The sequence below is a fragment of the Larus michahellis genome, chromosome 2, assembly GCF_964199755.1.
Source record: "Larus michahellis chromosome 2, bLarMic1.1, whole genome shotgun sequence".
Classification (NCBI taxonomy): domain Eukaryota; kingdom Metazoa; phylum Chordata; class Aves; order Charadriiformes; family Laridae; genus Larus; species Larus michahellis.
In genome coordinates, this window is record NC_133897.1 from 154,112,351 (window position 1) to 154,134,546 (window position 22,196).

The following is a 22,196-nucleotide window of genomic DNA, read 5'->3' on the forward strand; positions in this document are numbered from 1 at the left end:
ATGAGATGCATACCCTCACACAAGCCCTCAGAAATTCTCCGGGGGCTGCTCTTCCCAAGCGTTGTCTAGCCAGACACCATGGGATGTTCTTTTGCTGTCTGAAAACATCCCTCTCTTAATTTTATGAACAATGTTCTTCTACCCTTTTGAGAAACCACTTCTGTGTCTTTTATGCCAAGATCTTTCTTAAAATACTTTGTAATTATTTATATTGCACCTTGGCTAAAGCAGCATGCTGGAGAGAATTTACCCAGGCAGCAAAAAGCTTCAATTTAGGGAAGGGGGTGGTGTTTCCCCTCATTAATCTGTTTCTGAGGTAAAAAATGTTTTCTGCAGCAAAATGCCTCTCAGCAAGTTTGAACGGTTCTATCCCTTAATGTTGCTTGACTGCCGCCTTCTTTCTTTAACAAAGGCTGCGTATCATGCGTCAAACTTCTGGTTTATTTTTGCAGCATTACAAATGCAATGCATTTCATACTGAAGATCATTCATAACATCTGTTTTAATATAGCACAACTGCTGTAAGACTGTACTTCCTAACAACTCACAAGAAGCTGCCGGTACATAAATGCCCTCTTCTGCATTTTCAGGTACTGAAAAACTCAAAAAGAGTCAAAAACTCTCAAAGAGAGTCCTAAGCATGACATCAACTGCAAAAAGAGAAACTTTGGTACTTACTGATTTTTGCATATAAAGAATTTTTTCATTATACAGACAGTAAGCACAAACTACCATATAGACGATTCCTATCTATCAGCCCTCACAGATGTTGCCTGGTTTCTTTTTGAGGGTGTTTCTTCGTCCTCACGCAGGAGGCCTTGTCTGTCTTTGAAACTGCACTAATTCAATTGTGTTAGTGTAGTACAAGCACACGAGTCAGACAGCAAAGTGCTTTATACCCGTGAAAAGTGGGTATAATATAAACATATATACAGTTTTATAAAAACACCTACTGCGATACAGGAAGGCATTTTATACTAGCAAAAATATATCTATGCAAAAAGTGGTAGCAGTACACCTCTAAGGCTACAAAATTAATACAGTTGTGCATGTGTATACCCACACACACACACACACACACACCCCCACACACCCCTACTTTGCAGAACAGATATTCACCGATTTATCACCATGGTCTGCCAAAAATGCCATCTCCAAACCCTCACCCTCATTACGGGGGTGGCATGACTTGTGCAGCCGTGCTAAGGTTTTGACCTAACTTATCTGCCTCAGGAAGCCCCACGCAGGGCTCGGGGCCGACACCCCTCGATGCTGACTCGCTCCTCCACCCTCACTCGATTCAGCAAGCAATAAACACGGGCCAGCTCCCGAGTACGGCCTGCGGCGGACAGCCCGTGCGCGGCGGACAGCCCGTGCGCGGCGGGCAGACGGCTGCAGGCCGAGGCGGGTTTCCCCGGGACAACAGAAGCAGAAGACGGCTCCTCCTCGCCCCGGCTGGGCCCGTCCCCCCTCACGCCCCGTCCCGCCCTGGCGGCGGCCGTGACGTCACTTCCGCCTCGGCTCGCGCCGCCGAGTGCTTCCGCCTGCGCGTTTCCAGGGTAACGCGGCGCCCCGCTGTCGGTGAGTCCCGGCGGGTTCCGGCCACCGGCCGCCGCCCGCGGGGGTGCGGGTGTCTGTGGGGGCTCGCTGCCTCCCGTTACCAACGGGGCCTCCCCAGGGAGGGGCTGCGGGGCCCGGGGGCGGCCTCTTCTCGCCCCCTCGGGGGCTGCCCCGCTGCGGCCTGGGGGAGCCGAGAACATGTCGGAGCCCGTCCTGGTAACTCCGCCTGGCTCCTCGGGCGGCCGTACTAGCCGGGGAGGCACCGGTTGGCCTGCTCGTCTGGGAGAGGCCCGCAGCGGGGGCCCCGGGGAGAGAGAGGGGAGTCGGGCAGGTGCCGGCCCTGGAGGCCGGCGGGAGGGCTGCCTTGTGACAGGTCGTGTCAGGGGCCTCCCGGTGACCGCTCTGAGGGGGGTGTGCGAGGAGCATATCTGGTTCCACTGCCCAGCAAGGCTGTCGAGGTTAAGGCAGCGGTACCCAAACCGAAGGGCTCATCACTGAGACGCCTTTTAGCAGTTGCAGAGTTTTATCTGGGATAGGACCACATACGGGGAAAAGCAACGGTATAGCCACCATACAGAAGTTTGTTTATTATGATAGACTCAAACAAGTACTTTATCATGCCGTCTTAACTTCTTTGTGCAGCTTGACTCAGTGGGACTGCTTAACATCAAGAGATGTCGACCCCCCCTCTCGCTGGGGCAGGCATGCCGCCTGGTGCCTTCTCAGGGACACAAGCTCAGGCAGCTAGGGAGGTAAATACAGCTTCTCTCTGTCGAATTGGCCAAGAGACTGTGCAGGACATTGTATTTCGAACCATGGAAATCTTCCAGTTACTGAGGAACATGCAGGTGAGACGTAACTTTTTATTTTTATAGTCCTCAACTTCCCATGTTTTTACGACCAACTGACAGTATATGTAGGCACCGGAAATAGCTTAGCACATTTAAATACATATCTTGATCAAACTGCTTGAAAAAGGAGGATTGATTGGAGAAGTGAATACTAATATTGATATATATTTGCTTATGTCTGTACATTAAGTGAAGATGGAGAAAATTCAGAAATGCTGAATTGTTATTGCCCCCACAATAAATATACTCTAAATACACTTAATATCTGTGTTTTCCTTTATGAATAGTGAAGTCTGTTTATATGTCGGTTATGTTTCTCTGGTTTTGTTAACATCTGCGGAGTAATTTTAGGGGAATTTTCATTGATCTTTTGCTGTAATATTTTCCACCTAGAACTTTTTGACATTTCTTTTTGTTATTAAAGTGGACATAATCCTTATTTGTGGCTCTCCCATTCCCTCTGTATTTTCATGACTGGCAGTTTTCTTCTGTAATTATCTTAGGTATTGAAATATGTACTTAGAGTTTGCTAACTTTGAATTCACTTTGGTTGTGTCTCTGAATAGCGACCTGGGGTTGCAACACAAGGTCTCAAAGTGTTAGATAACAGTGTCGTGCTTAAGCATCTTGAAGAAATTCCCTGGAAAGAGTTACAGAGGAATTGACAATGATCAAAGCGTCAAGAATACATGAAGCTGTTTGCCAGCAGTGATTTGGCACATCACATGAGCTGATAAAGCAAATAGAAATTTTGGTGATTTCTGTGGGGATAGTGTGATCGTCTTATTTTAAAAGTACAAAAAACCCTTCTGATTTATTTTAGTTTATTTATTTTGTGTGGCAGAAACTTTAACATAATATTTTCAACATTTTTGGTTCTCTAAGTTACCGAATGGTGTTACTTATCATACTGGAACATATCAAGACAGATTGGGAAAGCTGCAGGAACATCTCCGTCAGCTATCAATACTCTTCAGAAAACTGAGACTAGTCTATGACAAATGCAATGAAAACTGTGCTGGACTCGATCCTGTTCCCATAGAAGTAAGTATATTTATTCATATATAAATTACAAATCAGAATAACCACTCCCTGCTTAGCATATCATCCGTTGTCCTGAGTTGCAGGAGACTCATATCAAGTCTTAAATGAGACTGGAATTGTTCAGTGGGCTGAATTCTGTTTATTATTTGGAGCTGGTTGGGACGTGAAACTTTCACATTAACATAGAATCATTGAATCATAGAATCATCTAGGTTGGAAGGGACCTTTAAAATCATCAAGTCTGACCATTAGCCTCACACTGCCAAAACCACCACTAAACCGTGTCCCTAAGCACCACATCTACCTGTCTTTTAAATACCTCCAGGGATGGCGATTCCACCACTTCCCTGGGCAGCCTGTTCCAACGTTTGGTACAGAAGTTACGTTTGGTAACGTAACTTCTTTCTGTGAAGAAATAACTTCCCAATTAAAAAAAAAGAAACTTTTTTATGGTTTGTTGACTTGTGTGCAATAGCTCAATACTTGTGTCCCCTCTAAAAGTTTTTGATGTGTCTTGTTTTCACATATGGTCGGGATGAGGTTGGGTTGGTCGTCTTTTTCTTTTTCTTTTCACGTTTTTTTCCTGTTACCAGGATGAGAAAGGATCTCCACAGAGAAAATCAGTAGTCCCTTTAAGCTTTTTAATGCAAGGTCTCACAGATAGCTTATGCACAGCAGAGTTTTCTATCAATGTTTGGAATTCTTTCTTCCTTTATCTGCTTAGTCTTTTCTGTTCTGAAGTTAATAGAATGCCTGCCTCCTCGTGTTTTATTAGTTAGGGTGAATGAGTGCCACACCATTCCTCTTGGATCAGTTTTCTTAAATTCTTATTTCAGCTTTTCAGTAATAGTCTCAATCATATTATTTAATGACTGACATTCTAACCATACCTTTAAAGAATATCAACAAATCTATTTTTTTTTAAACAGTTAAGAGAAGTCAGGAGCTACTAATATTCCTTAGTCTATTGATATAAATGTGAGGGGTTTTTGTTAATGTGTACTACCAGTGTAGTAGGTATTCTTAACAACTTTCTGTTAACTAACATAGCAAGGCATGAGATTATTGTGAAGCAGACCTGGCTACAAAGTTGTCTAACTGATTAAATTTTCTGCTTCATTTGTGTGTTAGGTGTAGTACTCTGCTTTTATTTGTTTGTTTTTTTTTTCTACTAGCATTTCTGAAAGGTGGGAGGTTTTCAAAGGAAATGTTCTGCTTTGAGTGGTACAGTATTTTTCCATCAGACAGGAGTTTTTTTCCAAGAGTATTTAGCAGCCACACTACTACTTCTTCATGGTATGCAAATGTAATAAGTTGTTAACCTTTACTACATTTTCATGGCAGAGTTAGTGTGGTAGTTTTTGTCCATTTTGATAAGCTTAATAAGAATGGCCTATAAAAATTTTTGTATAGAAGGAAATTAATTTTTCAGCAGGTTAAGTCCAAGTAAGCTTTCTATCAGAACGCTGGAGGATGCTGCTGAATGCTTTGTGTCGGGAATAGTGTGGCCAGCAGAACTAGGGAAGTGATCATCCCCGTACTCGGCACTGGTGAGGCCGCATGTCAAATACAGTGTCCAGTTTTGGGCCCCTCACTACAAGAAAGACACTGAGGTGCTGGAGCAGGTCCAGAGAAGGGCAGCGAAGCTGGTGAGGAGTCTGGAGAACAAGTCTTATGAGGAGTTGCTGAGGGAGCTGGGGTCGTTTAGCCTGAAGGAAAGGAGTCTGAGAGGACACCTTATTGCTCTCTACAACTGCCTGAAAGGAGGTTTTAGCCAGGTTGGGGTATGTCTCTTCTCCCAAGTAACAAGTGACAGGACAAGAGGAAAAGGCCTCAACTTGCGCCAGAGGAGGTTTAGGATGGATATTGGGAAAAGTTTCTTCACCCAAACGGTTGTCAAGCATTGGAACAGGCTGCCCAGGGAAGTGGTTGAGGCACCATCTCTGGAGGTATTTAAAAGACACGTAGACGTGGCACTTAGGGACGTGGTTTAGTGGTGGACTTGCCAGTGCTAGGTTAACAGTTGGACTCGATGATCTTAAAGGTCTTTTCCAGCATAAATGATTCTATGATAACATTACAACCCAACCTAAGTAACAAGTTAGCATGCACGCGATGAGCAGCTTGCTCCCAGACTTTTAAACTAATGTCTTCTTGCTCATTTGCATCAATTACTGGTCTTTCATTTGTCTGTAATATGTATGTGAACAAGGATGTAATTTTGCTATCAACTTTAGCTTTTCTCAGTTCAGGACAGAAAAATCAACAATAGACTGTAGACTTTGTGGATATATGTTATATGGATATAAAATGTTACAGCTTATAATTATTTCTGAATAAGATGTTAGTATCTTGGGAGTGTTCTGACACAGAAGCATGTGTTTTGTATCTATCTAGCATATTTACTGATTCTTTTTAATACATTTTTTTTAGAAAGGGAACATGCATTAATATTAACTTAGAAATTCTTTATCAAAGATTTTTGGCTTTGTAGAAACTTACAAAAAAGACAGTACACTATATGCCCGAGGAGATCACAGTGGGAAATTCTTACGGAAAAACTCCTATTAGGTATCTGTGGCCTTGGTCTTAAGAATTGACAGATAGAGGCCCGGTAAAATAGCAAGTCATAATTAACCAAGTAGCTATGTAAAAGCAGTCATAATTATGTTTAGTATATCACTGAAATACTTCATAATAATGATAACTTCATATTTGTAGTATTTCATAGTGTGGAATAGTAAATTTTAAAATCACAGTCTACAGAGTTCAAGAGTACAAGGATTACCTGTGATAAACATCCTAAAAGGCAAAGACTGGGTTCTGCCTATAGTTGTGAAGTTGCTTAGGGGTAGGCACGGTAATATGTGGGATTGGGTCTTTTTGAAGCACATAATTTTCCTGAAGAACTGACTGAGATCATTGCAAGGCCTTTGAGTTTAAGGTGATGAAGAAGGCCTGTCTCCACTTCCTCTTAGGAGGTTTGAACCTTTGAATAGAATGGTATGTATCTCCTGTTTTCAGTTTCTTTTTTTCTTCTTTTTTTCCTTTTTTTAGCTAATGTTTCTTGTCTTCACAGCAACTTATTCCATATGTTGAAGAAGATGGCTCCAAGCACGATGATCGTGGTGCTGCAAGTCAGCTTCGTTTTGCTAGTGAAGAGAGAAGGGAAATCATGGAAGTGAATAAGGTAATAAAGTTGAAATTAACTTCTGTAAAACTGTCACTTTGTCATTAAAAAAATTTGAATTTCTAGGTTGCTATACTAAATGGAGCATGTGTGATGACTACCATCAAACTTGGTAATAAATACTTCTTGCATGTAACTATTTCAGAACTACCTTTTAGGAAGCATTTTTTTTTAGCTGTTCTGCTGGCTGCAGAGTTTAGGTTTCCTGACAATTTTAACTTGTGCCTCTTTTTAAACTGATACATGTTCTTCTGAATACAGTGTATTATTTTTATGCTTAACCCTCTAGATATCGGCAGTACAGATTGAATTAAAGTGCCTGTTGAACTTTCAAAACTTACCTTAGGCATTAAAAAAATGGGTATTGAACATCAGATGTGTAAATATTATCACAATGATGTGAGCTGGTAAAGGATTTTCAGGGCTACTTTCTGTATTTTGACAGTTTGAAGAAGAACATTCCTTTTGTTAAATGTAGCATTTATTGAATCTTGACACATTCAGAAAAAAATGTACTGTGTATGATAAAGATGCTGTTAAATTTTCAGTTTGAGTGGCAGTATGCAATTGAGTACAATTACTAAAGATGGATTCAAACCTAAAAATAAATATGCTGTAGTAAGTACTAATATAATCTTGAAACTAAAAATACATAGCTTTACCAAACAACAATTTTGAACATTGTTTCTTCAATCTGTAGAATACAAAGGTAGAATTAATTAAATATTCCTATAGCTGTAATATCTGTAAATGCTTGGTAAAAAGGAGGCATAATCTACAAAAATAACTGAACAAAGGAAATAAATGAGTAAAATTTTTTTTTATGGAGAGAATAATTTCTGGATTTTCAGCTCTTAATTTTTTTTTTTATTTGTCTTCAACAATCAGAGATGTACCGAATTTTTCATAACCCATTTATTTAGAAAAATGCATGCATATTGTATAGGAGAAAATGAGGACTATGTGAATTTAGAGAAAAGCAGTTGTGAGCTTTCCTGTTGTATTCTTTCTGTTCAGTGCTGATGTAGCAGGGTTTTATATATTATATTGTATGTAATGTTGTGCTGTGAATTTATGCACATTTATTTGCAATCTTTAAGTGTTAATAAGCTTAACTGTCCATATTTGCTGTGGTTTTGATAGTTTTATGACATGTTTTTGCCCTTGTTATTGTACTTCTATGCTAATATGTTTTTAAACCTCCTTGGTGTGATCTTGTGAAAAGAATTTCATAAATGTTTATGATGAGTTCTAAACCTTAAAAAGGTTGATGGTGTTTCAGGACCGTCAATAGCAAATTGGTAATTAGGAATGTACACAGACATTCACTTAAATCTGGTCTGAAATCCTTTAAATGCCCAGACCTAGTTTCCAGATTTCCCACAGTAAGTCTTCAGAAGATAATTGAACTTTCTCTAGTATTTTTGTGGACAAATATTTACTAACTGCTGCAAAAGAAGTTTAATCTTGTTGGTTTTGAAATAACTGAATTTTTTCTGTTGTCTCTCTTCAGCTGTATAAGCACATCCACTACCGCTTTCAAAGTTCAAATTTTAATACATTACAGCATAGGAAATGCTTTGTGTTTTTATGACTAGAACTAAAGAAATTCTCATTTTTGTGAAGAAAAATGACTAGAATCAGGTTAATTGGTCTAATTTCTGACACTGGCTGCTGGGCTCAGATAGCCCTGTCTGATTCTTAGTTGGCACTCCTGACAGCTTTTCAGTCCACTGTAGTATGTAACATTCACCTCCCAGCTCAATTTTGCTTAATTTATTTTAGCAAAATTTCAGTAATACAAAATATTGATGAACAGGGAAACCAATGTGACAGATGAAGCAGCTCTTTATATTCTTGACCCACTATCCTTTCTCCCTTCAGCTGGTTGTCCTCCTCTCACCTACTCCTTTTTGATGGGATAGGCAGTATCTTTTCAGTCTTGCATATTACTGGTACCGAAAAAAGCATTATTGCAATAATCCAATACTTTGACATTATTGAGATGTTTGAATCTGTAGACCTTTCATGGGTCTTTTAATTTTGGCCTTCTTGCTGTGTTATCCCAGCCAGTCTGATCTCTTTAGTGGCTCTGGATGAACGTGAAAGATGCTAACTGCCCTGCATTGCAGAGCACAACCCAAACTAGTAGATCATATAAACCTTGTGGATCATATATTCTCACACAAAAACATCCCTCTTTCCAGGAACCACTGACTTGAAACATAACAGCTCTGCTTTGCTACAGCAGTTGTCTGGGAAGGGGACATCCTCAGTGGAGGAGGTGGGGAGCATCATGTACTTCCTATACGCACCTTCTCACTCTTGGGGCTGAAGAACCTTGTAGCAGAGTTCCAAAATACTGCAGTAGCTTTTCATGTTGGTTTACTGTATAGTGACATCTTTTGGTGTTATTTATTTATTTATTTTGCTGTATTAGACTCATCTTTTAGGTCAGAAAGGTTAATGCCCCCACCTTGGCTAAGAAGTACTTGTCTGTTAATTTAAAATATAGGTCACTCTACAAGGTAATGAATTTCTGTCCTAGCAATCCAGTAATACTTAGCAACTGTAGATTTAAATAAAATCTATTAAGCTTAAAAACAAAAGGGATTTTTGCCAGCAGTTACTAAGAAAAGCGCACCATTATTATGAAAAAAACAAAGAAAAAAACTAATTTATTGAGCACTGACTACCTCTACCTTTTGTACTAAACAATTCTCTCCTGCAATTCCCAAAGAAGTCACTTATTCCTTTTATCTGTATTTGCTTTCTGGGTTTGTAAATTGTTGAGGTGGTTGACTCTTTTCTGGAATAAATAATTTACTGTTCCAGAATCAGTTTAGCATTTGCATTGGTCTACCAATACGAGTCTTGATACATCTTTCATTAAAATAATTGCTATTTGCAACAATTGGAAGCTGTTACCAAAATTGTCTCACTTGTCTTCATATTTATTGAGTCTGTAATGTTCCAGCTACAGGTTTCTTACCTTCTAAGTATAGCGTCATCTGTAATGCTTTCAAGATGTCAGGCTCACCTTGGGTCCATGATCTTGTAGTACATTTGACAGGCTTACAACAGAAAAATCAAATCACAGACTGAGAACACTTTAATCTCTGTTGCTGCCTTATCAGCAGTTTTCTTTTCTTTTTGTTTTCAGAAATGGAGCAAATGCAGCTTTGGGTTTTTGGATGCTGCAGGTCTGGCTTCAAATGCCGTGCTTAGGAAAACCATTGCATAATTAGTAATCTCAATATATTTGGATGAAAATGAAATGATGTGAAATAGCACTAGGATTTGGGTGACCTTTAGAAAATATTCATGTTTGATACTCTTAATTAATCTTTGCTAACTGGTTAACCGTGATCTTGCTAAGAGAGGAAAAGACAATCTACGTGACAGGCTTTTAAGTAAGCTGTTACGAGTTTAGCTCTGGGCTTTTTTGATAACAAAACCCTTGTACACAGCAGCTGATGTTGTTTAGGAGGTAGTCCTTAAAATGACAACAATTTGCAATTAGTCTTTCTCTTTGAAGGACTTTGCCTGAAAAATTCTTTTGACTGTGCTGAAAACTTGCATTACTTTTAAGCTGCCTTTCACACTATTTGCATGTATTTTTAATTTGTTTTGTATTTCTAGTCCTTTTTCACCCCAAATATGAATGTGCACCAAGGAGCACTTTAACAAGTGAGGAAGAATTGTTTATTGGGACACTTTCTCAGCAGATGAATCTGCACTGGGTGCAGTTCCATCCTGTTTTGGGTACCCAAACTGGCTCTCTGCAATGGTAGAATCATTGAGGAATTTAGGCTCGGAGGGAGGTCTGGTGATTATCTGATTCGGTCCCCAGCTCAAAGCAGGGCCAACTATCAAAGTTAGATTCAGCTGCCCAGGCTCATATACAGTAGTGTTTTGAATATCTGTAAGGATGGAAATTCTGCCTTTTCTGGGTCCTTCTTAAGTGTTTGTCAACTTTCACACGGTGAAAGTTTTCCTAATGCTGCATTGGAATTGTCTTTGTTGTAACTCGTGTCCACTGCCCCTCATCCTTTAGCTGTGTACATTCAAGAAGAGTCCAGCTTTGTCTTTTCTGGGATCCTCATCAGGTAGCTAAAGACAGCATCGTGATCCTGCTTCAGCCTTCTCTGCTTGAGACTGAACAAATCTAGCTCTAATCATGTTCTCTAGTATTTTAGTGTTTTGTATTGAGCCCAAAATTGGACAATTGTTCTCCAGAGACAAATAGAGGAGAATAACAATTTCACTTGACCTGATAGGTAAACTCTTGCTAATATAGTGCACTGTGTTGTTAGTCTTCATTGTTACAAAAAGATCGACTGCTGACTCATGTTCAACTTGTCAGAAAGTTTCAAAAAGGACCTCAAGTCCTTTTCTGCAAATCTGCTTTCTATTCAGTTAGCCCTCTGCCTGTGCTGTTGTATGAGTTTATTCTGTTTTCAGATGTAGGATGTTGCTTTAGTTGAAGTTCCTGAGATAGGTGTTGGCCTGCCTTTCCCACCTGTTGAGGTCACTCTGCATTGGATATCCTACCACTGAGTATATTGACCATTTCCCCCAGTTTGGTATTGTCCACGAATTTGATACTTCGATATGGTGATTAGGTCATTAATTGTGGATAAGTCATTAATGAGGATATTAAGAATATTAAGAATATTGACCTTAGTATCAATCCTGAGAAACACCAAGAGTGACCGGCTGCCACTTGGTCGGAATACTGCTGATCATAACATTTAGAATCCAATAGTCTAGCCAGTTTTTCATCAACCCTATAATTCACCTGTCCAAATCGCAGCTCTCCAAATTGGCTAGAGGATCCTATGAGAGACTGTCAAAAACCTGACTAATATGAAAGTAAAGAAAATCCCCTGTTCTCCCCTTGGCCACACAGCCAGTTATTTCTGAATAGAAGGCTATCATGTTGGTCAGGCCCAATGCATCTTTGGTAAATCCAAGGTGACTGTTCCCAATCACCTTATCATTCATGTGTCTGGACGTGATTTCCAGAAGGCTTTGCTGCATAGTCTTTCTGGGGTCCAAGCTTATGCTGACCAGTCTGCAGTTTCTGTTGTTTTCTGGATCCCCCTCCTTGCCTTTCTTGAAGATGAGTTGAGATGTTTTCCTTTTTCATCAGGAGCTTCTCCCCATCTCCAAGAGAAAATTATGTAGAGTGGTCTTGTCATCAGCTAGCTCTCTCAGCACTCGCATGCATTTTATTCCATATAATGAATTATTTCCTTTTCAGTTTCATACAAAATGTTTCATGCAAAATTTTTGATGTAGCTTCCTATATCAAAGCAATATAATGGTTACAAAGTTAAGAAGAGTTAGGAAATGCCAAGCTTAAAGCTGTCCCAATTGCCCCTTTTGTCCTCGTATAAATGCATATTATACAACCTTTATTATATTATCACATTTGGTTCCTCTTCTTCCACCCAGTGCTGCCCTCCCCTCTTTCTTTTCTGGAAGAGTCCTTGAGCTGTTCTGCTTTTGCTGCAGACTAGGCACTATTTAGATCGAATAAGTATTGTGATAAATAAGATTATAAAAATCCTGGTTTATGTATTTTGTAACTTGCATGAGGGTATTGAATAAGCAGGGAATTTGGGAATGAGAAGAAAGGATTTAATGCGAGTAGTGAGTAAGTAACTGAAGGCTGCTCTTGAGAACTGGATTTTTATCCTTCTCTCTGTCACAAAATGTTAATTCTTCCCCTTCCAGTTGGTGATAGCTGCCCTTTGAGTGTGTGGGAAGCTGTTAAAATACAAAGTTTAGTGATGGACTTGAATCTTAGATGTCTCTGGACAAAGTTAGTAGGCACTCCAGTTTTATCTACAGTGTTTCTGTGATTTAGTTTACCATCTATATCTGAGAATCATACATCTGTGATTTTCACATTAAGAACAGGGATGTAACACTGAAGAATGTGGTGGAGAAGCACCTTGGGGAATGGATAATTCCATTACAAGCTAAATAAGACCTCAGACTTCATCACTGAATGATAAATAATTGGTATGAAGCAAACATCCCACGAGGATGATCAGAGGGCTGGAGCACCTCTCCTATGAGGACAGACTGAGAGAGCTGGGGTTGTTCAGTCTGGAGAAAAGAAGGCTCCAAGGAGACCTTATAGTGGCCTGCCAGTATCTTAAGGGGGCCTACAAGAAAGCTGGTGAGGGACTTTTTAGGATGTCGGGTAATGGTAGGACTAGAGGGAATGGATTAAAACTAGAGATGGGACGATTCAGACTGGACGTTAGGAAGAAGTTCTTCACCATGAGGGTGGTGAGACACTGGAGCAGGTTGCCCAGGGAAGTTGTGGAAGCCTCATCCCTGGAAGTTTTTAAGGCCCGGCTGGATGGGGCTCTGAGCAACCTGATTTAGTGGGAGATGTCCTTGTCCACGGCAGGGGGGTTGGAACTAGATGATCTTTAAGGTCCCTTTTAACCCAAACAATTCTATGATTCTGTGATCTTCATGAACACACTTACCCCTCTTTGAACAACAGAGCAGTGGATACACGCAATTGCTGTCTGGTTCAGTATGTGAAAAGTCTTGCCCATGCAGTGGAACACAGGCTGTCACTGGTGCCTCTGGTTGTTTCAGGAGCAAGAGTCATGCATGCAGAAGGAGCAGTTTTCCTTTCACCTGTCAGGTGAGGAGGGAGGCAGAAAACCCAGTGTCTCATTTCCAGTAAGAATACAAGTGTTATGCCTGTGAATGGCATCAGGAAAACCTTTAATTATTGAACAATGAGTGTGTTAATGTTTAATTGCACAGCAGTTAGTGTATTAGTGGTCAATACTTTTTATCCATTTGAAAAAAATATTATAAATAGATGGATATGTGAATTTATTGTGATGGGAAGTGGGCCTTGGTATCAATCGAATAGCCATAAGTTAGGACATCACCTGGCAGCTTTAAGAGAGTTTGAGCAAATGTTGAGGCATTTTTTTCTATCTTTTTTTTTTTTTTCATGCTGTGTGCATATAACATTGTAAATCTTTTGACTGTGAAAGTGAAGGGGGGTGTGGAAAGAGAAGGCTTTTGCACCTTCTTACTTCAGAGATTTCATTATGAAGGACTAATTTAAAAAAAGAACAGTATAAATTGTCAGGGCAGGCTGTACTTTTTCTTGCCTGTCACAAACATTGTGATTCTGTGGAAGTTTCTTGGATTTGATTTACATGGAAATGCAGAGGCCATTGTCACTTTCGTAAGACTTTGAGCAATCACCTCCTATGGCAATGTAATGGTCAGAAGGAGTAACATGTTCATGAAAAAGAAGATGAGGCAAGTTCTCTCTGTAGTAAAGTCATAATCAACAAAGTAAACATAATTGTTTTAATTCTGCTGACATTTATGCAAGTAAAGGCACAACTTTAATTAATATTTAATGTTTTATTAAGCTTACATGTACTTCTGGCCTGTGCTGTTGCAGGTCTTGAACAGAGCAGGTAAAAACTATAGCTGGCGCAGCATTCAGGAGAATGGTCTTTTATATAAGATTTTCAAGTTGGAAACACCTCTTTTTTCTTTTTTCTTAAGCAGAAGTGCTGTACAACATAGGCAAGTACTTTTGATGTTTTTACAGGCATCAGTTGAAATATAATCCTACTCTTCCACAATGTTTACCCTATCATCTTTGCCTGAAGAAGGGACTTTTAACAAATGGATTGAGTGCAGAACAATGACTCATAGTGATGTTTAGGTTTTCAAATGTGAAAGATAGATGAGCTTAAGATGAGGAGAGAGACAGGAACAGTGTGCAAAGGAAAGTTCTGGTACATCTCTGATAGAAGGTTGTGCATTAGTCTAGACAACACTGATTTCAAATGAAATCAAAGTGAACCACAAATGAATTTAAGCCAAAAATTTCTTTCTGACAAAGTTGAAATTACTGTGTCCTACTGAACCCAAATCTGTATGAAACACATCAAGTTCTTTATGGCATGTTCCTTGAAAGACAGCTATTTTCTAGATGTATGTTATGATTCTCCCAAGTTATTTCACTGATGTGTGTTTTGTGCTTCTGTATGTGTTTTCATAAATGTCCTACCTGACCTAAGCCTACTAAGGTCTCGTTGGTTACTGGAAGGTGCAGTCCTTGCCAACTCAATCACACTGGCCATAGGACTTGCAGTGTCAGTCAAAATGGATAGTTAATCACATTGAAAATTAGTATCACCAAAGAAGACCCCTTAGGATTAGTTTTTGGTCAGATCACTTTTCTGACAGAGAGGGACTAGCAGAAACGTGCCTGTCAGATATAAGGTGAATTTAGATGTCTTAAAGTCATTATAAGCTATTTCATATAAGATAATTTTCCTGTGCTATCTTAAAGCAGATAAAGTCAGAAGCTGTAGCATATATGTAGGATGAAGTACCTTTTCTTGTTTCATACAACTGTTCATCCTGAGAAGCAGTCCAGAGTTCAACTAAGTCATTTCAGTAGAAGGAGGAAAGAGTGGGAGACAACTTGCAAGCAATCTGTTCACATGAAAATTTGTCATTGCTGCAGAAGCTCCTTACAGAACTTGCCCTTTTCCCAAGAAGGCCATTTCACCTATCTTTCCAAGGTTATACCGGAGTTGAGATGTTCTTACTGGCTCAGCAAAGTCTTAAGCAGAGGTCAGCACTGCCAGTGGTGCAGAACATACTAATTATGTAGTACTTTGTGGTGTGGACCACTGCCTGTCAAAGATCGGTAACAAAGATCACTATATGCATTTCAATTAGGAGACCATGCTCTCTGAAGTGGGTTTTTTCCCTTCTCTTTGTTCTTTTTTTCAACCCAGCAGTCCAGAGATGGTGTTTCATCTTAGATGTTTTTTCTGTCTCTGGAAGAAGTAGAATAGAAGAGCTAAGAAAATAGCTCTTCACTGAAGACAAGGATCTAAAATTATCTTCAGATAAATAAAGTAACAATTCTATACTTCTTGTCTTTACAGACGCTTTGAAAAGAAATGAAATCCAATTTGAAGGTTCTCTTGTCTAGCATCAAGCAAAGATCAAGCAATTTACAGTTTCATAACACTTGCACAAGAAATGAAAACAGTCTTACAGAATGAGTCTTTTGGGTATAACTTATGTAAAGTTCATGTAAGCGTATCTACTTAACAGTATTTAACAATACAGTTAGATGTGGATGGAGAGAGAACACAACCTGCATATCAGAGGTTAATGGTTCTTCCTGTCTGTGACTTGAATACCATCCCTGACTATTTGGCCTTTGTTTCTGTTGAAGGCTTTGAAAAATTGTGAAGTGGCATGCTCTCAGTATCAGTGAGCGACAGCTTACATTAAGCTAGTAGTTCTGATGTAAGATTCATTGATTTCTCTGAGATTGAGTGTTGAGGATGGCAAACAAAAATATGTTTAGAAATGCCACAGGTATGAACATGCTTATGTATCTCATCCCTCTTGTGCTTTTTTTAAGCATCAAGATCTTACATTGTGAGCTTTTGTAGGGAGACGCCTGGCAATTCTGTCATTTGGATGCTCTGATAACTACATGCTTCTCAGTTTTGTTTTTTTTTTCTTGTCTTTAGGAGATGGATCTCTGCTGTATATCGTGAAGTCTTAGATTAGCAAATGGAAAAGAAAGAAGCATTAGATAAATGCACATAGTTACCTTTAAAATACTTTCTAATCTGTAAACTGCTTGATTAGAAAATCCAAATTAATGCACATGAATTGTCCTACATCTGTTTTTACATGCTTCTCAGGAGTCTGAAACTGAGCGTTGTATCTGCTTCCAGGGAACGTCTCTACCAAAGTCTGTGTTCAGGAATATTTCCCTTACTCAAAGTACTGTGTTCCCCATGTAGTCTAAGCCTAATTACCATATTACTTCAGACCATTTTTACGGGTCTGAAGTGCTGAAGTAAATAGACTTCCTTTTTTTTTTTTTTTTTCTTCTGGACTTCTTTCCCAGCTGACCAGGTGGGCAACTTAAAAATGTTGGTATGTTGTCTGCATCAAAATTCAGGAGACTGATTTTCAGGATATTGCTTCTTTTGTCGCTTCTTTTTACCACTATTCCAGTTACTTTTGTCATATTACTGAGTTATCCTTTTAATATATGGACATTTATGTAGTGCAAATAACAAAGTTATGTCAAACCTGAAACATTTGGATAGTTTGTCCTCTTTTGATGGTAGCAAGTCTTTCCTGTGCTTTCACTTTACTTGGCACTCTAGATTTCCCTAATGAATAAGTAGTTTGATCTTTAATCTTATCCAATTGGAATGAAATGAAGTACATGGGCTGTTAACAATGCACAGTAACTTAGTTCTTGGCAGCTTTGATTTGAGCAGGAAAGTTAATAAATCAGACAATGAATATGTGTCTTATTGTGAAATGTGAAATGTTAGGGAGATTGTGCAGTGTCATAATGCACTGATCTTTCTTCTGTAAAGACATAATTTTCAAGTTCTGGTTACGCACCCAAATAAAAGCAAGTTTGCTGCTGTTCTGTTCCTTCAAATGTTTCTGCAGTTCACAAAAACAAATACACAATTTTAAAGTATTCAGTATGCTTGGGAAGAAAAACCAGGACCCCTTAGCACATCAGGGTTCACCTACATAGACAGAAGGGTTGAAAAAGCTTGTTTGGCTTTACCTGTACCTTGTGCTTTGTTCAAACTTTTACTGTTAATCCCTCATTTTTCTGTGCACCCAAGTTATACAACATATGTTCACATCAATTTACCTGTTCCTTGAACTCTTTTAGTCCAAATTGCCAATTTTTTCTTCCTACATAAACTGCCATCTTTTAGACTTTGGAAAGACTGGTCCACTCCCCATAAACCTCCAATTTTTGATGGGATCAAGTGTTTTGATAAAAAGATTGCTGTGAAAAGAAACAGTGTTCCCCCTCTAGCGATGGTTCTTCACTTCTGAGGCTTTCTTGTATTTTTAGAGTATTATCCCAGTTCTACTGCTCACAGACAACTAAGAAAAAAATCCGTGTAGCATTTCATAACACTGTAACTTTTGTTGAATTTCTGACTGTGCTATTTGAATTGATCACAAAAAAACTTCTAATAAACTCTTCCCACAGAAACTGAAACAGAAGAATCAGCAGCTGAAGCAGATCATGGATCAGTTACGGAATCTCATTTGGGACATAAATGCCATGTTGGCAATGCGGAACTGAACAAGGAAAATCAAACTTTGTAATTGGAAAAGATACGCATTTGTTTTGATATACTTAATTTCTTTCTAAAAGTAACACGTTGTCCGACAACCTTATTACAGTAATGTTTGAAAAGTCTTCAAGATTAAAACATTGGGTTTTCGTAATAACTTAAATAGTGTTGGCTTTGTTTTTATAAAAGATTCATCCTACATGTTTTACCTGAGTGATTCACTTAGGCTGGATATAATATAGCCTAAGTACCTTAGAGTAACAATTTGGATTGCTATGCAAATTGGGGTTTTTATAAATGAAGTGTTTCTGGGGTTTTTTTATAATGCAATTAACACTGTTTTAAAAACATGTGTTTGCATGCCATTCTGCAGTGCAAATCACCTCTACAGACAGGAAGAGTTGCATTACAGAAAAGTCACTCTAGTGAGCTATAGGACAAAAATAAGTGATCAGATATTACAGTGCAATATGTTTCCCCATTGTGGGAACATACACCATGGGCTACTATGCCATATATGTTCATCTTATTCCATATCCTATCACTGGATCTGTGTTATATGAGATAATCAGAGCAAAATTCAAAAGCTACATAAAATTACCCCTATATCCTTATGGATATAATTAAGTCTTTTTAAGCAAAGACTACATACATGTATCTTCAACATTAACTTCTTCTGAAGCTACATGTTATAATTTCTTGAGTACTGCTCTCGCTGTTGTATGGTGTAGCATTCCTGTAGCATTATGTATGCTTGGAATACACTGGGTTTATTTACCAGACTGCACTGAATAATGCCTCATTAATCTTTTCCTATGACTGCCAGTCCTAGAAAACTTCGGAGTATATGAGCAGTTCATTGTTTTGAATTAATGGTCAACCGTCATCTTTCTTTGTTCTGCCTCTGGTATTCCTCACAATTTTCATTAGCCCTGAAAATATTCTTAATAATTTTTGTTATCCACAGATGCCGCCAGTGGACTATGTGTCTCTCTTTCTAGATGAAAGAATATGTAAAATAATGCTATTTCAGTACAAATCCATAGGGCACTACTGTAAATATTTATCAAGTTGTAAACTGACCATCCTCGTGATTTGCTTCTTGTGTATTACTTTTAACTCTTGTTCCATGCCCAGTCAAATTCCATAATAGTTTTGTGTGAAGGATTTGCTCAGAACCTTCTGAAGAGTCCAGTTAAATGGTATCCTTTTAAAAGATATCCCCTTTACAATATGGGCGTTTGATACCGAATTATCATTGTCTTGAGATGGATGGTTTTAAAAATGCTATACTCATTTGTTGTTCTATCAGTATCTTTTTATTTCATTTTTTAATAATTTCTACCAGTTTGTCTACTCCTTGAGGTAAAGATCACTGGCTTGTAATAGATCTGGTCACACCTGGTCGACGATACATGACTTTCCCCTGAAATTATGTACAATATGGTTACCTTTTATTTCTCCTTTTGAAGGCTTCATATCGAACAGATGAATGGATGCCCAGTCTTATAACTGCAAATAAGCAGAGTTAGAAAATGTTCATTTTGATTAGTTTACCCAGCGTTGAAGTGATATGTAACTATCACAATACCTAGACGTGAGTCAATGTCGAAACACCTTAGAAATAAGGTCACTTTTTTTTCTCCCATATTACAAACGGAAGAGTGGATAACTCACTCAGTGGCGAAGCTGGCGGAAGAACTGTTAGTTTCTCTTTTAAATTGACCACTATGGCAGACTTGTTGGTCAGGACTAATGCTTGATCTCTGCAGCTGTGAGAGACATGACTATTTTGTATTATAAGTAAAGACAAAACAAATCAAAATTTTGAAGAAAGCTTTTGAAAAGGAGATGAAGACGGCAAGTAGAGATTTTATTTTGTTGTTTGTTTAAGATGCAGGCACATTTTTGTATTTGCACGGTGTAGTGGCAGCTTTCTGTTTAGTATTTTGTTCTTTTTTTGGAACAATTATGGAAAATTGAGATTAATCTAGACATTACTGTCTTCATACTATCTATATATTCTTACTAAATGTCTTTAAAGTTTGTGGACTTTTTTATTGCGTATAAACTGTGCAGAAGTAACATAAAAAGTGAATAAGAGTGCAAATATCGCAAGTAGATGTCTGGCCAATACAATATTCAGCGTAGTCTGTGCAGCTGCTAGTCGTAGCCAAGGTTTATACTACAATTTTTCATCTGGGAGAGAGGAGAAAACACTTCAAACCACTACCAGAATAGATAGCGCAGTAGCTAAATTGCAAAGTGCAGGAATGGACAGAATTGTAAATTATCACAGTAAATACTGTCAAAACAGGAACTTTGCAAGGCGTTGGACCAAAACCATCCACTTTGACTTACACAGATGAAAGTAAAGGTAGTGAACGTAATTCATACACTACCACATCCATGAATAAGTACAGGATTTGGCCAAGAAGATGACAGTTTTAAGAAAAGTGGTGATTCCTCAGCTGTGAAACACTTTTAAAGGAATTACTGGGCATCAATGTGCTGAAATTTAGTATTTTAGTTAATGCTAACTGAACTTTAACTGCTGGTTAATGAAATGGCAGCCAATGCAGTATTTACAAATACCAGCAAAGCAATACCAATGCAGATATTTCAATGGGCTTTTTTTTATATATCATTGACTATTTCTGTATTTCTGATTAGGCAGAAGCTGGATAAACATACAGACAGAGTTTCAGGAGCAGATACGAGAACCTAGGATGGTTCCATTTTTGGAATGTAAGTGTCTTTGAGGGGGTTGGGGTTCTTCGGGCTCTATTTTGCCCAGAGAGGACTTGAGGCAGTGGAGCTAGGATGCTGAATATGTTGTAGCATGGTTGTGGGAGCACCTCAAGTTAACACATACTGTCAAAATGAAACCATTAATCCCGAACCTTTGTAGACAATATAACAGATATTGAATGTTCGGTTCAGTGTTACAACACAGAAGATGACTGCTGGGCAGTATGCAAAGGTCCAAGGCTTTTCTTACATAAAAAGACAACCATGTGGAGTATATTTATGTCATGTTCAGGAATGATGCAAGTAGTTTACCTTTCCTCTTGTCTTCCATAGAGGCAACAAGGCCAAATCCAGAGTGCTGTAATAAACCATGACCGTTTTTGTTGTCCTGTAGAAAAAATACCTGCACTGATTATAGTATTTCTTACTGATGGAGAAATTGGAACTTGTGCACAAGTGCTACTTAAATTAATCACTGTAAGGAATGGATTTAAGTGGAGTAGGGCAAGGATTCTGCTCTCATAAGATCCAAGATTTCATTGGTGTGCAAGGTGGCTGTGCAAGCCAAAAGACTACAGCTGAAGGATGACCGACAACTGCTGTGGAAAACAGTAATCTCTGGATGTAGGCTTGAAGATCTAAAGTTAAGAAAAAACATCAAAAAACTGATGCAATGACACCCAAGGACACTGTGAGTCAACTGAGGTTTACAGTGGATGGATTAGTTTAATTACTTCATGCTAACAAAGGAAATGGGGAATTATAAAGGAATTTACAAATACATCAGTGCAGAAAAAAAATATTTGGAGGAGAAAGCAAGTAGTTTGCTCACTCTCCTTTTTTAATAGTAATGAAGACTGATATGGTAGAGCATCAGGGCTTTAAAATAGAAGGGCTTTCACTAAGTTGGAAGGTTACTCTATTTTTATATATAAAAATAACAAGCTGATATGTATTGCAGGATATTAATGAAAGTGATGAAAAATATGTACCAATGCCAGTTTTTATTTAAGAAAATGTAATGGATAACTGGATTGTAAGAGGTAAATAAATGCAGTGTAGTGAAACTTGTTAAATCTTGCTAAATCTAAACTTTTGTCTTGTTAGATTTAACAGTCCTGTGTAAATTTTAAGGATTTTTCATACTCACATTGCATAAAGGACACATTCTGGCATCTGTTACAACACTATACAAATAACACTACTAAAAGCCGGGAATAGTGTTTGTGAATGTAGTCGGAAGCAGAATACATGTTTCACAGCACTTCTCACTGGACTAGGTCCAGTAAAGACCGTGGGCATATTTGAGGCAAATAAGCAGGGACACGTTTCCTTGTGTGCACTTAACTTGGGGGGCACCTCAGCTCGTATGCCTTCATGTTCAACTTGCAAGCCACCTAATTGCTTAGAGTTCTGCTTCTGTGCATGTTCCCAGCAGCTGATGGTATCTGATTATCACTGCTGAGGTTGTACGAAGTCCATGATTTTTCTGCCCAAATCCTGTAGGAAGCCGGACATAGCCCCTCATGCTCTCTCGCTTTCCCTTCTCAGCTGACTGCCTCTACTGCAAAGCTATAGAGTAATGGTCTGGAATAGAATTGAAAATGAGTGGCTGAAAGGAATGAA

The 22,196-nt window shown here is 38.8% G+C and overlaps 1 protein-coding gene across 2 annotated transcripts; it reads left to right on the forward strand.

The window, feature by feature from the left end:
• Positions 1-1,394: 1,394 nt before the first annotated feature.
• On the forward strand, positions 1,395-19,865 carry MED30 (mediator complex subunit 30). 2 transcript variants are annotated; one of them, XM_074577713.1, is made up of 5 exons: positions 1,395-1,581; positions 2,203-2,408; positions 3,297-3,455; positions 6,535-6,645; positions 17,732-19,865. In XM_074577713.1, exons 2-5 carry the CDS (start codon positions 2,235-2,237, stop codon positions 17,825-17,827), a joined length of 540 nt encoding a protein of 179 aa, XP_074433814.1. In that variant the 5' UTR covers positions 1,395-1,581; positions 2,203-2,234; the 3' UTR covers positions 17,828-19,865. The 2 variants fall into 2 exon arrangements, with proteins under 2 accessions (XP_074433814.1, XP_074433815.1); XM_074577714.1 differs by lacking the exon at positions 1,395-1,581 and adding an exon at positions 1,584-1,776 and having other exon boundaries at positions 17,732-19,125.
• The last annotated feature ends 2,331 nt before the right edge of the window (positions 19,866-22,196 follow it).